Genomic DNA, 17,112 nt, shown 5'->3' on the forward strand with positions numbered 1-17,112 from the left:
ACTAAAGGTTTAATTAGGCAAAGGAAAGCACAGAAGAGGAGTTCATCATTAATGGCGAATTCCACCAATATTCAAATTATTTTGTGGCACTGGTGCAAAGTTTTTTGTTTTTTGTTTTTTGTTTTTTTTTTTTTTTAACAAAACACAAAATGTATAATTTAAGAGCTTTTCGTTAAATCTTCTGGTTTGTATAATGTGGCTTTTGGCTGCTTCAATCAGCTGGTAGGAACAAACTTGGAAGAAATTAGAAAAGTTACTATGCCCTTGCTGTAGTGTGTACAAAAATCATATGTACAAGCACATGGATATTCTTATCAACTCCAGTGCAATTAACACACTTGCAAGCTACTTGTTACCAAAACAATGCAATTTCTTTTGAATTAGATTTCAAAGGCATTAACATAGAGTAATGTGGGGAAAATTCTTTATTTCTTCACCTGGAAAAAGGGATGCTGTTTGATTTCATCAGCATCAGTTGGACCACAACCTAGTCTCTTCTTGGGGTCTTTCATCAAAAGGCGCTGAATTATATCCTTTGACAGTGCACTCATTTCTTGTGGGTAAGGTGGCTCACTTTTCAATATTCTCCTACAAAACAAACAAAATCACATCTGATAATTACTTAATGCGCTAAGCGTTAAATCAACGAGTTACCATACTAATGGTAGTGCTATGTACCTAGAGAGAGAAGAATGGTAAATCTGAACTTTTTTTTTTTATTTTAAGAATACTTGAGGAAATACGTAAACAGGACATCTTTTGGGGGTAAATCAAGCAAAAAATTAGGTCAAATTCCCAGACATATGGACAAGCACCAGCAGGAAGTCAGCACAGCTTTTGTAAGGAGTCTGTGGAAGAACTGTCCCTTAGGATTTCTTATGAGTCAAGAAGAGAGTCAGAGTGATTTGTCTGATGATTCCAACCACCATTGGGATTTATGAAGGGCTTTTAGTTTAAAAAAAATTTTAAAGAAAAAAAAAAAAAAAAGTCAGACACTTAGGGAAATTAATTTGTTACGTGATAAGGACAACAGTCCTGGCATAGATAACATTCAGTTAAATCAAAATAGAGGGATAGAGTAAATGGTCAATTCTTACAACAGGTAGAATTGTAAGTTGATGTTATTTTTGGGGTGTTGTGCTGGGACCAGTGCTGTTGAACAGGCTCATAGCTAACCCAAGGAAAATGCTGAGCAATGAGTAATACAAGCAAACACTTTCATAAATTTCTTAAGGGCAAGGACAGATGATGAAGAGTTGTACGAGATTCTTCTGAAGCATGGCAATAAAAAGGACAACAAATTTTCAGTCTAAGAAAGAAGGTTAATCCAAGAGAGAAAAAACAATCCTAGCTTCATACTTTATCACTACTGCCCAAAACAAATCACATAGCTAACAATATAGCTTAATAAAAACACCAACATCATGCTTGACAACAGTCAAAAAACACAACTCCAACGTGAAGAAAACAGTGAGAGAACACATTATACCACATGAGGTTTGCTTGCACACTTAACATTATGTACAGTGCCTGTGCCCTCCTCTCAAAAGGAAGCACTATGACTCAGAGAAGAGTAACAGAATTAATCAAAGATACAGAATATATTTTCGATGAAGAACAACAACAGAGGCTACAATTTTTCAACTTTGTGAAAAGATGCTGTAAGTGAACAGGCATAGTGTTCCCCTGAAAATGATGAATGGCAAAAAGAAAGTAGGTAGGGACCTCACTATCTCTTCCAACACAAGAACTAGAAGTCATCAAATGAGATTAGTGAAAGTTCAACATCTTGGAAACCTAAGCAGAATCACGCTTCAACAACTAGCTTTGTATGTGAAGCTCCATGTTTTACATAAAGAAGGCAAATTCTTCAATTACTCCAAATGTACTATCTAAAGGTAAGGACACTGAAGGAAAAAATCGAGAACACAAATAGCATACCCCAAGGATACATTAAAAAGTTCTAAAAAGGCAGGCACACACATTGCCTACGCGCATACTCACTGTGGTAACTTCAGGCAGTACAATACATGGAGAACTTAAAATACACAGAGGACTCCAGTAAGCACATACTGAAAGATTTTGAACACCAACTGAGATTGAAACAACGTAAGGTTGTAGCAACACTAAAAATCTCACATTTTCAACTGATGTCAACTTAGAAGCAAGCTACAGCAGTCAATTTAATCTCTAAACAAGAAGAATCTTACGCTAAGCCCAGAGAAGAAGGAAAGATTCAATCTCTTTAGAAATCATCCAGTTTTCATTATGAGATGAAAGTTATCATCTATCTCCCTCCTCTGGGATTAGCCTGAAAGAAGATGCCTGAACCTGACTATGGAAGTCATGATAATAAAAGATTCCAAGCTCAGAACCTAAAGTTTGTTTTTTATTTCCACCAGGTAAAAGAGTAATCCATCAGATTATGGAAAACTGGAAGGACAAATTTGTTGTCCTTTTTATTGCCATGCTTCATGAGAACCTTGTACAACTCTTCATGAACTGAAACCATAGCTGACCAAAAGAACATTAGGTTCATGCCAGAACTGCTACCACAGCCTATCATCAGTGCTGGTATAACTGCATCATATGCATCACCAAAAATATACATATCCATCCTCATTCTCAGAGGATAACAGAAAGTAACCCCAAGCTAGAAACTTATTAAAGGGTATGGGGACAAACTTCTGAAGAAGATTTTTCATCTTCACATTTCAAAACAACTCTACTGAATGTCCTGTCCTCTCAGAACTATTAATACCAGATTCTTTCATACCAACTCATAGATGACAGAACATCCCTAATTCTAATAAAAGTTAAGCAAGTCAGAGGCCTTGATATGATAGTTATAACTTTCTTGAAACCCTCTGCTTTATTAAAAGCCTGAACTGATGTGTAGGCAACGTCACTGATGCAATTCATATTAAATTTAGCATTAAATGCTTTGCTTCTTGTGCAAGAAATATAACACATTTCTATCTGTTAGAAAAGCATCACTGCATTATCGCCTATCATTACTTGGACTCCGAGCTCCCTACAAAGTTTGGCAATGCTGTGCATTGCAGGTAAATAGCTATAAGCTCTACCTGCTTACAAACAAGAACAAAATTATAGAAAATACTGTGCAAATCAGAAGTTCAATTTAGCAACTGCTCTGTCCTTGAAAATATCTAGTAATTACTGCCTTAGACTTTTACAGGTAGAGAACAAAGAACATCACTGTCATCCCAACTTGATAGAACTTTTCCAAACAGTTTCACAACAAAGAGGTTTTCCGCAGAACTATGGACAAAATGTACTTATGAGAGATGGCCAAGTCTCAGCCATCCTCTCTGAAGCATAAATAAATTCACAGACAGGGGCTTTAATACAAGGGAAATTAGGTATGAGCTTACATTGCACTTTCCATAAAAGAAAAGTCCACAGTGCTATGATAAAAGAACTGAACACAATCTCTCCATCAGAGTAAAAAGCATAAAACACAGAGACTATTTCTGACAGAACAACTGAACTGCTCATGACAGATATTTGATAACAGAAGTCAACGCTCATATTTAAAAGCAGATATCCTTTGTGTCACACACAAGAATAAAATTTCAGTATAGAATATTTAAGATTATTTCCCACCTTGGTAAAATAAGAGAAAGGTCTGCATTCATTTAGAAAAAGACTTCTTCCCCAAACCCAGAAAAATCAAAGGCTACAAGAAGAAATAAGAGAAGAAAGAGAAGAAGAGGAAACCGTACTCTGTAAGTCTACTCTTAGGGAATACAATTTCTGCTTGGAAAGCTGCCATCAATAAAGAAGCTTCTAAAAGCTTTTATCTCTGTGCAAGTGCCAGTCATTTCATCACTACTGGCAACTACAGATATTTGATGACATTATCTGCAATTCAGTTTTTCATAATTTTAGAGAGGAAATGAAACTAGAAAGATCAAATGATATTCATGGAGAGATGCTGTATAGTATAAACGAGTGTGTAGCATATACATCAACCAGAAAAAAAACGCATACCAATATTAACACGTGGGCAGAAGAAGGCAGTAAACTTACCACAGCTAACATTTGGTCAGAGATCAGTTTACTAGCTATGGATCCAGCAGCCTTGCAACTTTGACTTTAATCATAAACTATCAGGAAAATAAGATATTCAAGAACTCATGAGGACCTACCAAGACAGTTGGCACCAAGAACCCTGTAGAACTAAGTACTAAGGAGTTTAGTAGTTAACCAGTACTAAGAAGTTTTCTTGTTTTGTGGACAAACTGTATCTATAAAGTTCTAGTCAAGGCTTTCTTTAAAAAATAATTTAAGAAATCCAGACTTCAGAGTCTCATTTAGACATAACAGAAGTGAGAAATCAACAAACTCCCAAATTCAAGTAAGACAGAGTTAATTTGAGTGTAATTCCATAATGACTGAGAATGAAGCCTGGACATTTGTTTTGTTACTGGATTCTTCTTTCCCACCAAGAACAACTTCTGGAGGTGGTTCTATGAGTTTTCTGTTCTGATAGACATACAGAAAACAAAATGCATATCTCAACATTCCAGTAAATTTTCTGAACTTATAACAGAAGTTAATAAATCATCTACATGACTCATGTAACTTCTCTTACCAATTGTAACTTCAGACTTCCTCAGCAGTCAGAAACACAGCAGTCATATTCAAAAAAGAGCAAGACCTCTGTTAGTCTGGACTTCCAAATTGACCTTAACAGCGGTTATTAATTTGTGCAATTTTAGCCTTCACCTCCTTCTGCTCCAAGAGTAAGCTAATCATAGGAAATGCTTCCTTCTGGGAGAAAACTCAGTAAGGTATCTGGAACTATCTTATTGTACTGTCTTTTTTAAATGCTTCGGTATTGAAACCAAACCTTAAAGAGTACAGATTACCAAACATAAGGAAGCTGACAGTCAGGAAAACTTGACACATAAAATATATTAATGGTATAGGTTATTTCATTTCCATGTGTCATTCTCATTTCTTCTCAGAAATTTAAGTATGGCTAGAAAGGGTCACATTCTTTGTTTCATGTTATACACTCGCAAAATAAATGCTACCCATGAGAAAAAGGTGAGAATAGGGTTCATACTGATAATTTAAAGTTATAAGCGTGATGGAGGAGTCTAGCAAGACAAGATAAAAATCTCCATAGCTAAATATTTTTCATTACGTATCGAAATGTTGAATGTGATAATTCTATTCACAAATAATGTTTCATTTTATTTCCCTTTTAACTGTAAACATGCAACAGGGCCAGCCAGTCACAAAACTGTGGGTTCCACTGTAGCTTAAATAAAGCTTTCATAAAAGTCAATTTCAGTTTTTTAACCTCAACAAACCACTGAACTAATCTATCTGCTTTCAGATGACAACAGAACCAGAGCACATGAATCATTAAGCTGATAACTCTTTATTCCTAAATTTTAGATTAAAATTCTCACTAAATATTACAGCACAAGCATCACTTTGTGAGGAAGCATGTAGAACGTGCTGTTTTGAACCTTACCTAGAAATCTCAGCTTGAGAATTCTTCTCTCCATCGACCGTAAATGGTGATGCTCCAGTTAGCAATTCATACATAAGAACACCAACACTCCACCAATCAACAGCCTATAGAACAATGAGAACTAAGTTAAGATGCAGCAAAGTAAAATCATTAACAAAAGGAGGAACTAAGCAAAGTAACCAATAAACAAAGTAGCTAGCAAAAAGAACAGCCCACCTATCTCTCCAAAGACAAACCTGGACACAATAAGGCTTAAATGAAAGCAGTAATGACTGGATGTGTTTTCTATGCTAAAATAACGTAAAACTGAGCAGAGAGTTTCAAAATCAACTAATTTCTCAAGTTAAGTCCTTCCATTTGCTAATAAAGATTCATTCTGTTTTTCACCAGAATTTATTTTTACAATTGTGAAATAAAAGAAGTGAAAGTAACAGAGGAACCAAAGGCTTACTAAGAATTAGCAGAACCTGAGCTTTTAGGAACTTTTGAAAAGCACTCTTTCCAAAGAGCAACAGATCTCAGTTAACAGTTAATCAGGACACCTGAAAATGCTATAGAATTTCACCTTACTCTTCCACAGTAATGTGATCTTTTGGCTTCATACATAATCACATTATCTGTATCTTTGAGACCGAGCCTGTTGTTTGCATTTTTTAAAGCAGCTCTATGTTAAAAAATGCCTTTGGCTGTGGATAATGACATTCATAGCTACACTGTATCTGATTTTGTCTATTCCAATATTTGGAGCAGGCTACGTTGTTTCAAGGATAGATAGTTACCTGGAGGTAGAAAGCAGAGGTTTTCTAAAAGGAAAGAACTTTTTCCAGGTAAAATACTCAAATTACCTCTGCACTCTCATATCCACTGTTGCTTCTGAAACTTTTAAAAAATATTTTAAAAGTAATTTTTCATTTTCCATAAACTTTTTTCCCTCTTTTGTAAAAAAAGAAAGATCTGCAGAATCCAAATCAAACCTAAAAATACCAGAGCAAGCTTTTAATACAAACAAGATAGCTATCTAGAAGAGATTACAAGCAAAACCACTGATTTATCAAAAGCAGAGCATACCAATGCAATCTCATTTTCTCTTTGTAAACTGGGTTTTAATTAAGCAGCCAATACAAAATGACATTCTAACACTGTGCCACATAGGACCACCAAGGATGAACCAAGAATTTATGGTGTAAACAATTACCAGCACATACAGAACTGAAAACGATCACCCTTAAACAGTTGGCAATAATTTGCCAAACTGCTGAGCTATTTCTTATAGCACATTATAAGTTCTGCTATATATCTCATGAAAGTATCATCAAGTAGAACTAATCAAAGATAACAGAACATAGATGGCTTTTAAAATCAGCAACAGAACTGAATTTGTAAGCACTTGAGGAAAAAAAAAAATCACAACTCGAAAGTGACCAATGCATTGCAGAGATACTTTGAAATAGGCATGATCAAACTAAGGGGAAATACAGAGTACAGGAAATGGACCTTAGATTCATAAATCTGAAAAATTGTATTTATTATAACAATCACACAAGCAGTACTGCAGAAAAAAGATGCAGAGGCTGCAGTGGAACAAAAATAGGTGGGAGACAAAAACTAAATGGAAAGATAAGTCATATTTTATTTCATGTTTAATAAAAGAATCAGGGAGGCAATCAATCTGCTGTACTTCAAACTGCCAACACTTTGCTGAAGTACTGTGCCCACTGTAGTGCAAATTCAGATAAAAAGAGATGCAGAATGAACAAAGAGAGGAGAAAGGACCTTCTAAGGCAAAGTCAAACTGAGTCCAGTAATTTAAGAAAAGGAAATAGAGGGTGATGTAAAATTTTCCAGTGCTTAAAAAGTCTATTGTAAGAACTGTGATCAACTATATTCAAGAACACCCTACAGAACAACAAATCAATTCAATCTACAACTAAACTTCAAATATCAGATAGTCAAAACATTTTCAGTGCACCAAGTAATCAGAATAATTTATCTAGAAATAATGTAGAATTCTGCCTATGGAGTAGAGCTGGTGGAGGTCTTCTTGTTTCAAATATCATCTGTGAATTATGGTCATGTTAAGCTCTGCCATTAATTACTGCCACTGTAATTCGTATTAAAACTTGTGCTTCAAGTTAAACTGCATTTTTTTTGGATAATCTGAAATCACTTCCTGATCACATGTTAATAACTCCTTTGAGACCTCTTGAAAGATAATAGACTTACCTGATGTACAATTTAAAAAACGTATCAGAATTAGTCACAAAGCAGTTGTTTTTTCCACTCTGAACTAAACAGTTTAAGTAAAAGGAAGTATGAGTTAAATTTGCTGTCACGCTGTATGTTTAGAATGAGATATGAATATAAGAAAGAACAGCCTTCATAGCTTTAGAAATACACCTTTTACTTAGATTAAAAACTAACTTTACAATAAAAATAAATTATATTGATGTTTTTAAATAAAGGCAAAAATAATTAATCTTAGGATAACCTGAAACAATGCATGTTTTTAAGTAAGGCACCATCTTATTCTATATCAAAAATTACCTCAAAATGAACAACAGCCTGAATAATTCACTTTTTTGTGGTAATAAACTTAGACCATACCTTATCATGTCCTGTATCTCCTCCTCTTACAATATCTGGAGCCATGTATTCTATTGTTCCACAGAAAGAATATGCTCTCTCATTCTATTAAAAAAACAAAGAAAGTAAAATTTGTATCAAATAATTATACTGTACAAGTAATATGGGACAAATATGGCTAATCTTCCAAGATGTTGGCAGCAATTCTTCTCCACATAGCTCAGAACTGCTAGCTAAACAATATGTAGAGCTATATCACAAAGCGCTACAGAATATTTAGTCTTCTACAAAAAAAAAAATGTTGTAAGTTTGTGTGGTAGTCTAACATAAGCACACAAAGAAGTAATACGTCAATATCTTAAAAATATTCCTTAGTCTAAACGATCCCTCCATTTCAAAGCTACACAATATAGACATTCATTCTGAAGGCTGCAACATCAACACTCTAACAACAAACGAAACCTTTAGGTAAAGAAGAGCAATTCACTATAAGCTGCACAATGTGACTAACTTACATAAAAGATCCTTCGTGCTTCTCATATTTAGGAATTTGTTATGTCCTCTAGAAAAGTAACTCCCTTTCACAACACACAAAAACCCACAACATTCTCCCAAGAAGAGACTTGGAGAGAGACAAGAGAGAGAAAGTGAAAGACAGAAAGAGCTGTGAATTTAGTTTTATTCTATATACTGAAATTACTGTTCTGATTATGTTCAAAACTAAGGTGCTTGCACAGGCACGTATAATTGTTCCCTGTTAGCGATTTACCTTTGAGGTCAACATGAGGTCATGCTGTACCTTGCTAATGACGAAAGCACATGTGTTTGGGCCATGCAACTTTGTTCCTCCCTTATCCTTCATGCTTCTAGCATTTTGGGGAGAGATCCTGACAGGTCCTTTAAAGAAGAGTGTTCAAAAAAGCAAATATTTCAAAAGTCAGGTTTTACATTCGTAGACTCAGATTCGGAGTTTAAAACAGGTGCTATCAATGTACTGCACTAATGAGAGCAAGCTTCTAAAATTAGAAATAGTGCTCAGTGCTATTGTGAGGCATTAAAAAAAAATCAAACAGTCAAACAGCATATTTTTAAACTGTTATTAAAACACATATACTGTGACTGGTAGAGGGGGCATTTGGGTAAAATTCTGAGCTTAAAGTAGTTCTGGGCCTCATCTGGTTCAACTGTTAACTTGATATATTGAGACAAAGTCATAAAAATAATAAACTTTTCATGATACTACTTTCTTTTGACACAAGCATTATTTCCTCTTCTAACATCTTTCTCAGTACCTGTTATCTAGAAGAAACATCCAGAAGTGAAAACAAACCAAAAAGTTAGAAATTCCAAGCCCCTCATCCCAGCAGCAGCCAACATGAAGCTAATAAAATATAGCTCTGTTCATTCTTCCTTAAACTGTGGGAGGAGGGAAGGAGGGACGAAGGGAAGGAAGAAAAAGGAAGGAGACTAAAAAAGAAAATGAAACGTTTCTTTGCATGCTACCTGTCCAAAGAGTAAAGAAAACACAGTCAAGCTGAGCTTAGTGAAAACAATTTGTAATGTTTGTATTTCAAATAAATTGATGATTGCTGTATCATTTAGTTAGCTGCAAGATCAGCAGTTTGTTCTTCAAAATTGTGGTTTTGTCTCCATCGTGCACAGTAAAACCAGGCTTTGAACCCCTATGATGACAAGACTAGGGACATAGATATATATATGAATGCATACAGTGGTACAGCAGAATGTTTACAACCTCCACTATCTAGCACTGGAATATACCTTCAGATGGTAAGACAGCTCATGAAAACATTTCAAAACACACAAAATTATCAGTACTTTCTGAAGAAAAATTACAACCTATCAAATAACAAATTATGAACAGGGTTTTCAATTATATTTATTTCTTAGCTTTTTGTCTAGAAGATCAAAAATAATAAAAGATGCATTATTAAATAGTTATTATTTAATGAAATTTATATTTTAATATGAAATATTGAATTTCTAGAACAATTTTTGAAAATTAGTTATTTCTTTCTTAAATTCTTGTCTCAAGCAGCTTTTGCTGTCCCTTGCAAAATTCAATCTCCTGAAATAATTCTGAACGCTTAAATATCTGTATCTTTTTCAGTCTTTTCTTACAATTGAATTTCAATATTAAAAAGTCATAATGTAAGTGACAAAGCTCTTCATAAATCAAAAACACTCTGGAATAAATCTGTAATGAAGTTCATAAAAATTCCAATTTCTTATTCCATGATGTACTTTTATCCTTTAGATCTTGTTTTCTTTCCAAGCAACAGCAGTCTACTGATAAAACTCCAAGGCTGAACAGAGCCAAGAAAAGGAAAGCAGATGTTTATTACAAGCAGAGTTCTAAGCAAGAAATTAGATAGAAAACTCCCGAAGTTAGGTAAGGAAAAAAAAAAAAGACCCACTGTGTGTTTTCTTCATACTCAATACTGATTTGTCATTAAATGCACTAATTTTCATACATCAGAACCCCTGTTGGTAACATTTCTTGACTGTTAAAAGCAGACAACAAAAAATTTATATCAACTATTCATCATTTCTCAATTAACTACACACACAAAAAAGTGAAACCAAACCAAACCAGGTGAAGATGGTGAGACACTGGAAAAGGTTGCCCAGAGAGGCTCACTGGAAGCACCCCCTCACTGGAAGCATTCAAGGCCAAGCTGGACGGGGCTTTGAGCAACCTGGCTTAGTGGGAGCTATCTCTGCCCATAGCAAGGAGGCTGAAACTATAGGATCTCAAATCCAAACCATTATATAATTCGTTTGTTTCTTAAGTTCAGCAGCATAGGGCACAGTCCCCTAATTTCCTTGCAATCATTCTGCCTAATCTGAGTGTCCTAGAGAAGCAATACTTTTAGCACCACGTCTGCATGACTTTTGCAAAGTTTGCACTGCACATTCTATCAGAATATGCATTTCTGCATCCTGTTTCCATTTTCTCTGATCAAAAGAACGAATAGCATATTTGCCTTCCAACCAGGAAAAAATGATAATACCTAGCCACAGAGTACCTAAAGCTGCTATCCAAAAGGATAGAGAATTAGAACCTGGTGATTGGTCAAGATGGAGGTGGAATATGGGTTATCATCTGACCTGGAACAGTAGTTATGACAAAGCAAAAAACCTCAAATGCCACCAGAATAACAGAGATCTTGCAACATCATGCACTTGCTGACCTTATGGTACCATCATTTGGCCCTACTTTAAAATGAAGGAATGCTAGGCAGGCATTAAAACTACATAAAGATCCAGAAGAGACAAGCATAAACCCTCCTCATTACAGAAGGAGGGCCTGTGGCCTTTGGAGATCTGTGATAGGCTCTCCAATCCAGAGAAATGACATTAAATCTGGCAAAAGAGCAGGAAGAAGAAACTCCATTTCCCTGCAGAGAATAAGCAAACTCACCACTTCTGACAAAACATACTCCAGAGCTTGAGTGATTCTGAAGGGTGGATGAGGGCATAGAAACAACTCAGGTGTCTTAAAATAGTCGTTCTTGTTTGCAGATATGCTTTACAACATGCACCACTGCTCCAAGAGACACGTGGCTCCTACAGCTCTGTAGCTTACTTTATTCACAAGAGCCTTTGTGCAAACATATTTTAGCCAATGGATTGTCCAAGTACTCAGTGAAGCCATTCTTTTAGCATTCACAACAAAGACCCACTTCTCCAGCTGCAGGAAAGGTCACCCTTGAGAGAAAAACACAACAAAAAAAGCCAGAAAAACAGATTCTTTCTGTTCTCCAGCTATTTCATGTGCTTTGCTTACAACCAAGATGGACTTCTACCCCAACCATCAGCTGTGACACATTCTGAAGATGCATCACATTCCTATGAGATATGAAAACGGAGACCTTAAATGAATTTTCCAAGTGTTTGTTGCTTGTTTAAAAAGAAAAGGAAGCTTGTCTTCTCAAAATATTCTTTAATACTATATACTTGCGGGTTTTTTTTAAACAGGAATGCCTTGCTAATAAAAAAAATATGCAAGGATAGAGATGAAAGAGTTTTGTGCACTTGGCCCTCACTAGTAGATCTGTATCTAAAGCACTCAACATGGGTTATAGCTTGATTGTGAAAGTGATGCCAGTACCCTCTAGATAAGGCAAAACAGCTTAGTTATAACAGGATAACAACTTAAAGCCAAGTCTCTGATAAATTTCATGTGAACTGCCTGTGATATAAACAAAATATTGAATTTGTAGAAAAAAAATCCAACTCTATTAAAAAATACCTGAAAGGAAGGACATATTAATTTTTACAGCTGATAAAAAGAATATATCTATGAAAAAGCATAAAGACTAAATGAAATTTCATAAAATAAGCTGTTTGTAGAGAAAAAAAGAATTGCTGTGCAATATAGTGTTTTATGTACCAGTTCTGTGAGTGAAATCTGTATCTGAAAAACAGTGAATTGCCCAGATCAGGAAAGTGGAACAGAAGGGACCCAGGTAATCTAGAAAGAAGCCAACAGAAGGTATTACAGGCTGCTCTCAAGATCGACTCTTTACAAGTTTGTTTTTAATTCTCCAATCCATACAAGAAGTACTTGCTGAGTTGTCATATTTGTTTACTGGAAAAATAATAGAATTATTACGTATGTTTTGGATGTGTTCTTCCACAGATTTCAGTGGAACATTCCAATAGAATTCCTTGTCTTGTCCAAACTCGTAAGCTGGCAAACTAAAATGCTTTGTTCGCTTAATCTGACTTCATCTTTATGAAGGTTTCAAAATGCTATGACCCAGCAAGACAAGATGTATTGTTACTGCTGTTTGAAGTGCTCTGAAATTGCACAGTACGTTTAAACAAAGTTTAAGTCTAAAATAGATAGTTTTCCTACTAAAAGTGAAAATCAATCTCTATCAAAGGAGCAACAAGATTTCTCATACCAAGCAGGCATATAGATGAAAAACCAAGGAGATGAAAACCATAGTTTAGCTAAAGGTCTCCATATCTTCAGTGTTCTCTTTAAGCAGTTACCTAGCAGACTGCATCTAAGTGAATGCATACACAATGTAAGTTGTATGAATAACTACTCACGCAAGCTTCAAATTTTGTAAAATACTCAGGGAGGTAAATAAGTAAAATCCAATACTGTTCCATGAATGTCTCTCACCTATGGTAAAGTGGCAGCAGTCTGTACGTAATACACACAGTGACACAATTTGAAGTTTCAGACCAATCTTTTGGAATTACTTAATTTATAATCAAAACAAAGACCTTGTTTTGACTTTTATTTAGTGAAAAAGTGTTCTAGAAAATGCAAACTTGTAATCTTGATAGTTACAAATTGTATTATTTCCAAGTTCTCTGATGGTGACTAACTTCTATGGATAGGATATAGGTTTTTTCATTTTTTGCAGTCTTTTAAGTTTCCTAGGAAAATCCAGCAGTCTCCAGTGAAGAAATTGAGAGGCAGTTCTTCCCTTGTGCAGTGAGACTCAAGCATAGCATATTACATATTTTCTATGTAAGGAAATGTTTCCTTGATGCACAAAAAAGTACAAAATTCAAGGTACACAGAAGGTTTCATCTGTTTTTTATAATACAATAAAAGGCAACTTCACACGGCAGATTCTTCACAAAAGAACAGGCTTTTCTTGGTATTTCTGATGTCAGCAGAAAGGCTGCTGTGAATCATGCTGAATACTGTCAGAGTGCAAGTTTATATTAGCCAAATGCAGAACTGCTTCTTACAGCTCCTGAAAGAACTACTACCTTTTGTGGTAGGATTATCGCTATGCTACCTGCCCCTACTTACTAAGAAGTGCCTCATACAAATTCTGAACAGGACACCCATGGAGTAGGTTTTTTTTTACTCAATGATCACAAGGTGCCAATATCATGTTTTGATGCTTACTCTTTCTTTTGCATAAGCTACTACAAGACAAGCTCGTTGAAGTAAATACAGTTAACTAAACCAAGATGCATACGCTAGATTGTATCGTTCTGTTTTGAAGGTAGGATGGTGCCAACCAACATCTTTCAGATGTTTTCATGAAAGCTTTAGTGAAAAAAAAAAAATTACCTCAGAGAGGAACTTTGTCCCAAAAAATGCTAAGTACTCTATTTTAGAGCCTTTAATAGCACTAATCAGAACTGAACCTACAGCAGTCCCAGCAGTCTTTGGGCAAATACCTGTTATTGATACATGGCTCAGCCATGGTTCAGCCAGTGGTGGACAATCAAATGCATATTAAGCTTGCATGTTATATTTCCAATGAAACATCACACTGAAGAAGACAAGACAGTGAGACACCAATTCAAAACCAGAAATAGCAAGAAAAGGTAGTTGTACTGGAAACATGTTAAGCAGGCAGTAGGCCCTCTTGAAGAACAATGGTAATGGATTTCTGTGATGTTTCTACAATCTTTGTGTGTATTTTGTCAGTATCAATTTTAAAACAGTACAAACTACAGCAGTACAGCCAATGACTCTTCCTTGCATTTTAAGGTTTTACCCATTTCTCAGTTAACCAGAAAAAAACTTTAAATGAGCTACACAAACTAAAAAGCTCTGCTTTCAAAAGGAACATGGAGCTAGGCTAATGAACGTTTCAAGCAAGAATGAGATTTGTTTGCCAGCAGCTGCCATCAGAACAGGCACTTAGAAGAAGTAGAGCAAGAACAGCTAAACCTACCAGTGAAGGGTCCACAGGCCAGGTAAGAAGTGTGCGTCATTCAAAACTAAGCTCTCATCTAATATGAAATGAAGATGTGAGGAAGTGTTTTCACAGGTTTAGATCACAGCTGTATCTGCTTCTGAAATGCAATGCAATTGCAGTTCTGCAAAGAAATCTTTAAGCCAGATACTAATGATGGATTTGTAAAGCAAATGACCAAGAAAAAAGAAAACAAGAATCCCATTCTGTCAGGCAAGAAGACAGTCAGAAACAGCACCTTCCTGCATGGGAGGAATGCAAGTATGCACCACTTTCAGTCCTGATAAGCATTTTGTACTGTGTTTTTCTTAAAATTCCTGGTTTTGGATAACCTGTTTTCTAAAACACTATCTTTTAATAAGAGAGTAAGAGTACCACAAGAGGGAATAAAAGAATTGAAAACAAAATCTGAAAAGAAATCCCTCTTGCTTCAGAGGTACAATTATAAAGTATAAAAGAGAATTCATTCTGCAAAGAGCTCTACTAGCTCACTGTAAAGCCTTTGAAAAATTTTTAAAAAGAGAATGTAAATAAAAAAAGCACAGAAGATGTCCCATACACACACCTTTATTCCCCTTGCAAAGCATGAACAGAATATTTTCCCAAGTTGACTACCAACATATTATTCTAATATGTGATAGATGACAGCGGACAGTTTTACACACAGGTCCTCCCCTCCCATACCATTTTTAAGTGATGTATTACAATAATAAAATTGTATATTATAAATTATGATGGCAAAAACCTGTTAATGGTACTTTGAGATTCTGGCATAAAAACCTAGACAATATATTTTGCGCTCCAGTCTTCTGCTTTACTGTTTCATGCCAGAAAAGCATCTATATCTATATGATAAGGGACCAATAGTCATCCAACCACTGATGACCTGGTTTTGCAATGAAGTGAATCTTACCCTGCAGTTATGTAATTTTAGAATGTTTGACACGTTATGCTACAGTTCTCAATAAGTAATTTCAGAACAAGCAAAAAAAAAAAAAAAAAAGACGACCCAGTAGATCCAAGAATTTTACCTAGTGCTGTTCCATATCCTTCTCCAAAACAACGGCAGTAATGACTGACTGTCCTGACAGGATCTGTGACCTACATTAACTTCAGCATTCACTCTTTCATACCTTTTCCTTTTTTGAGAATCAGTGAATAACTCCTTAACCAAAACACAAGCAGATACAGTAATTCATCAGCAGTACAGATTTTAACTCATTTTTGCAAGGGAATACTCAAGGTTCAAAGCATTTACTCTTTCAGTGATCAGACACCACTTCAGTTGGAGAATTACGAAAATTTTTAAAATGAAATGTACAGCTGATTTACGAGGTCATTCAAGTGAGTTCATACAGCACTAAAAGAAAATCAAGTTGTAGTCAGTTTCCCTACCTTTCCTGACTACGTCTGCAGTGCTCTAAAAATGCATATGTATCTTTCCTACCTCATCTACCAAAATCCATAGGGAGCTAACAACCTTATATTCTTTTTCTTTTAATGAAGCCTTTTAAGACTACCTACTAATTTTTCTTCCAGAACAAAGCGTTCACTCAAACAGTGAATGCAACACTGATAAAAAGATTTTCAGATGAGAAAGCAACTGTATATCTAAACTATTCACACTAAGAATTATAAACATAACTACATAGATACCCAACTGGCAAAAAACAGACAATTCAATCATTCCTAGCAGAATGATTACTAAGGCATTTGTGTTCTACATAATCTCAGACACATTGTTTGAAGATTGACAACCTTCAATATTTACTACACAATTTCTTTCATCTTTATTAAGTAAACAGAAAAATTTCAAAACAAACCTAAGATAATGCAGGATGTGTATCAACACAGCAGACATCAGCAATCCACTGCACTTCAGATGAAAAACATACAGGACTAACAAGAAAAAATGCTAATTGTGATGCACGATCCAATAGATTGCTTCTACAATAATTCAATGAACGCATTTAGATTAAACATCTACATATATACACCATTCTATAACATTTAGGATAGTTACGGAACTGAAATTGTCAGAAAAAAAATATTAAAAATGAGTTAGCACTTCAACAATAAATATTAAAATGAAGACCAAAGTTTGAGTAGGCTAAAGTGATATTAACCAAATCAAAATAACGCCAGCATACAAGTAGAACTGTTAAATAAGACACAAGTATATTAAAATGACTAAGTCAGTAATCCTAAAGATTAATATACTGCACAAGAAATAGGATGTCAAACAATAGAAATCTAGGAGTTCTTTAATTATTTCTTAAGATTTAAAAGCAATACATAACACCAAAATGATTG

General features: G+C 35.1%; 1 protein-coding gene across 5 annotated transcripts in view; it reads right to left on the bottom strand.

Annotated features, from left to right (window-relative positions):
* Positions 1-17,112, bottom strand: part of RPS6KA5 (ribosomal protein S6 kinase A5) — a 68,119-nt gene that overhangs the window by 23,012 nt on the left and 27,995 nt on the right. For 3 of the 5 annotated variants that reach the window (XM_052694030.1, XM_052694031.1, XM_052694032.1), the window contains 3 exons: positions 8,117-8,200; positions 5,513-5,616; positions 438-588 (listed from right to left, as the gene is read on the bottom strand). In XM_052694030.1, the coding sequence (XP_052549990.1) occupies positions 438-588; positions 5,513-5,616; positions 8,117-8,200 (339 nt within the window). Of the gene's footprint in view, positions 1-437; positions 589-5,512; positions 5,617-8,116; positions 8,201-8,864; positions 8,993-17,112 lie in introns of all 5 variants that reach the window. The other 2 variants (XM_052694034.1, XM_052694033.1) reach the window with 2 other exon arrangements.

Source organism: Tympanuchus pallidicinctus, unplaced genomic scaffold, assembly GCF_026119805.1.
Source record: "Tympanuchus pallidicinctus isolate F22 unplaced genomic scaffold, pur_lepc_1.0 scaffold3, whole genome shotgun sequence".
Lineage (NCBI taxonomy): Eukaryota > Metazoa > Chordata > Aves > Galliformes > Phasianidae > Tympanuchus > Tympanuchus pallidicinctus.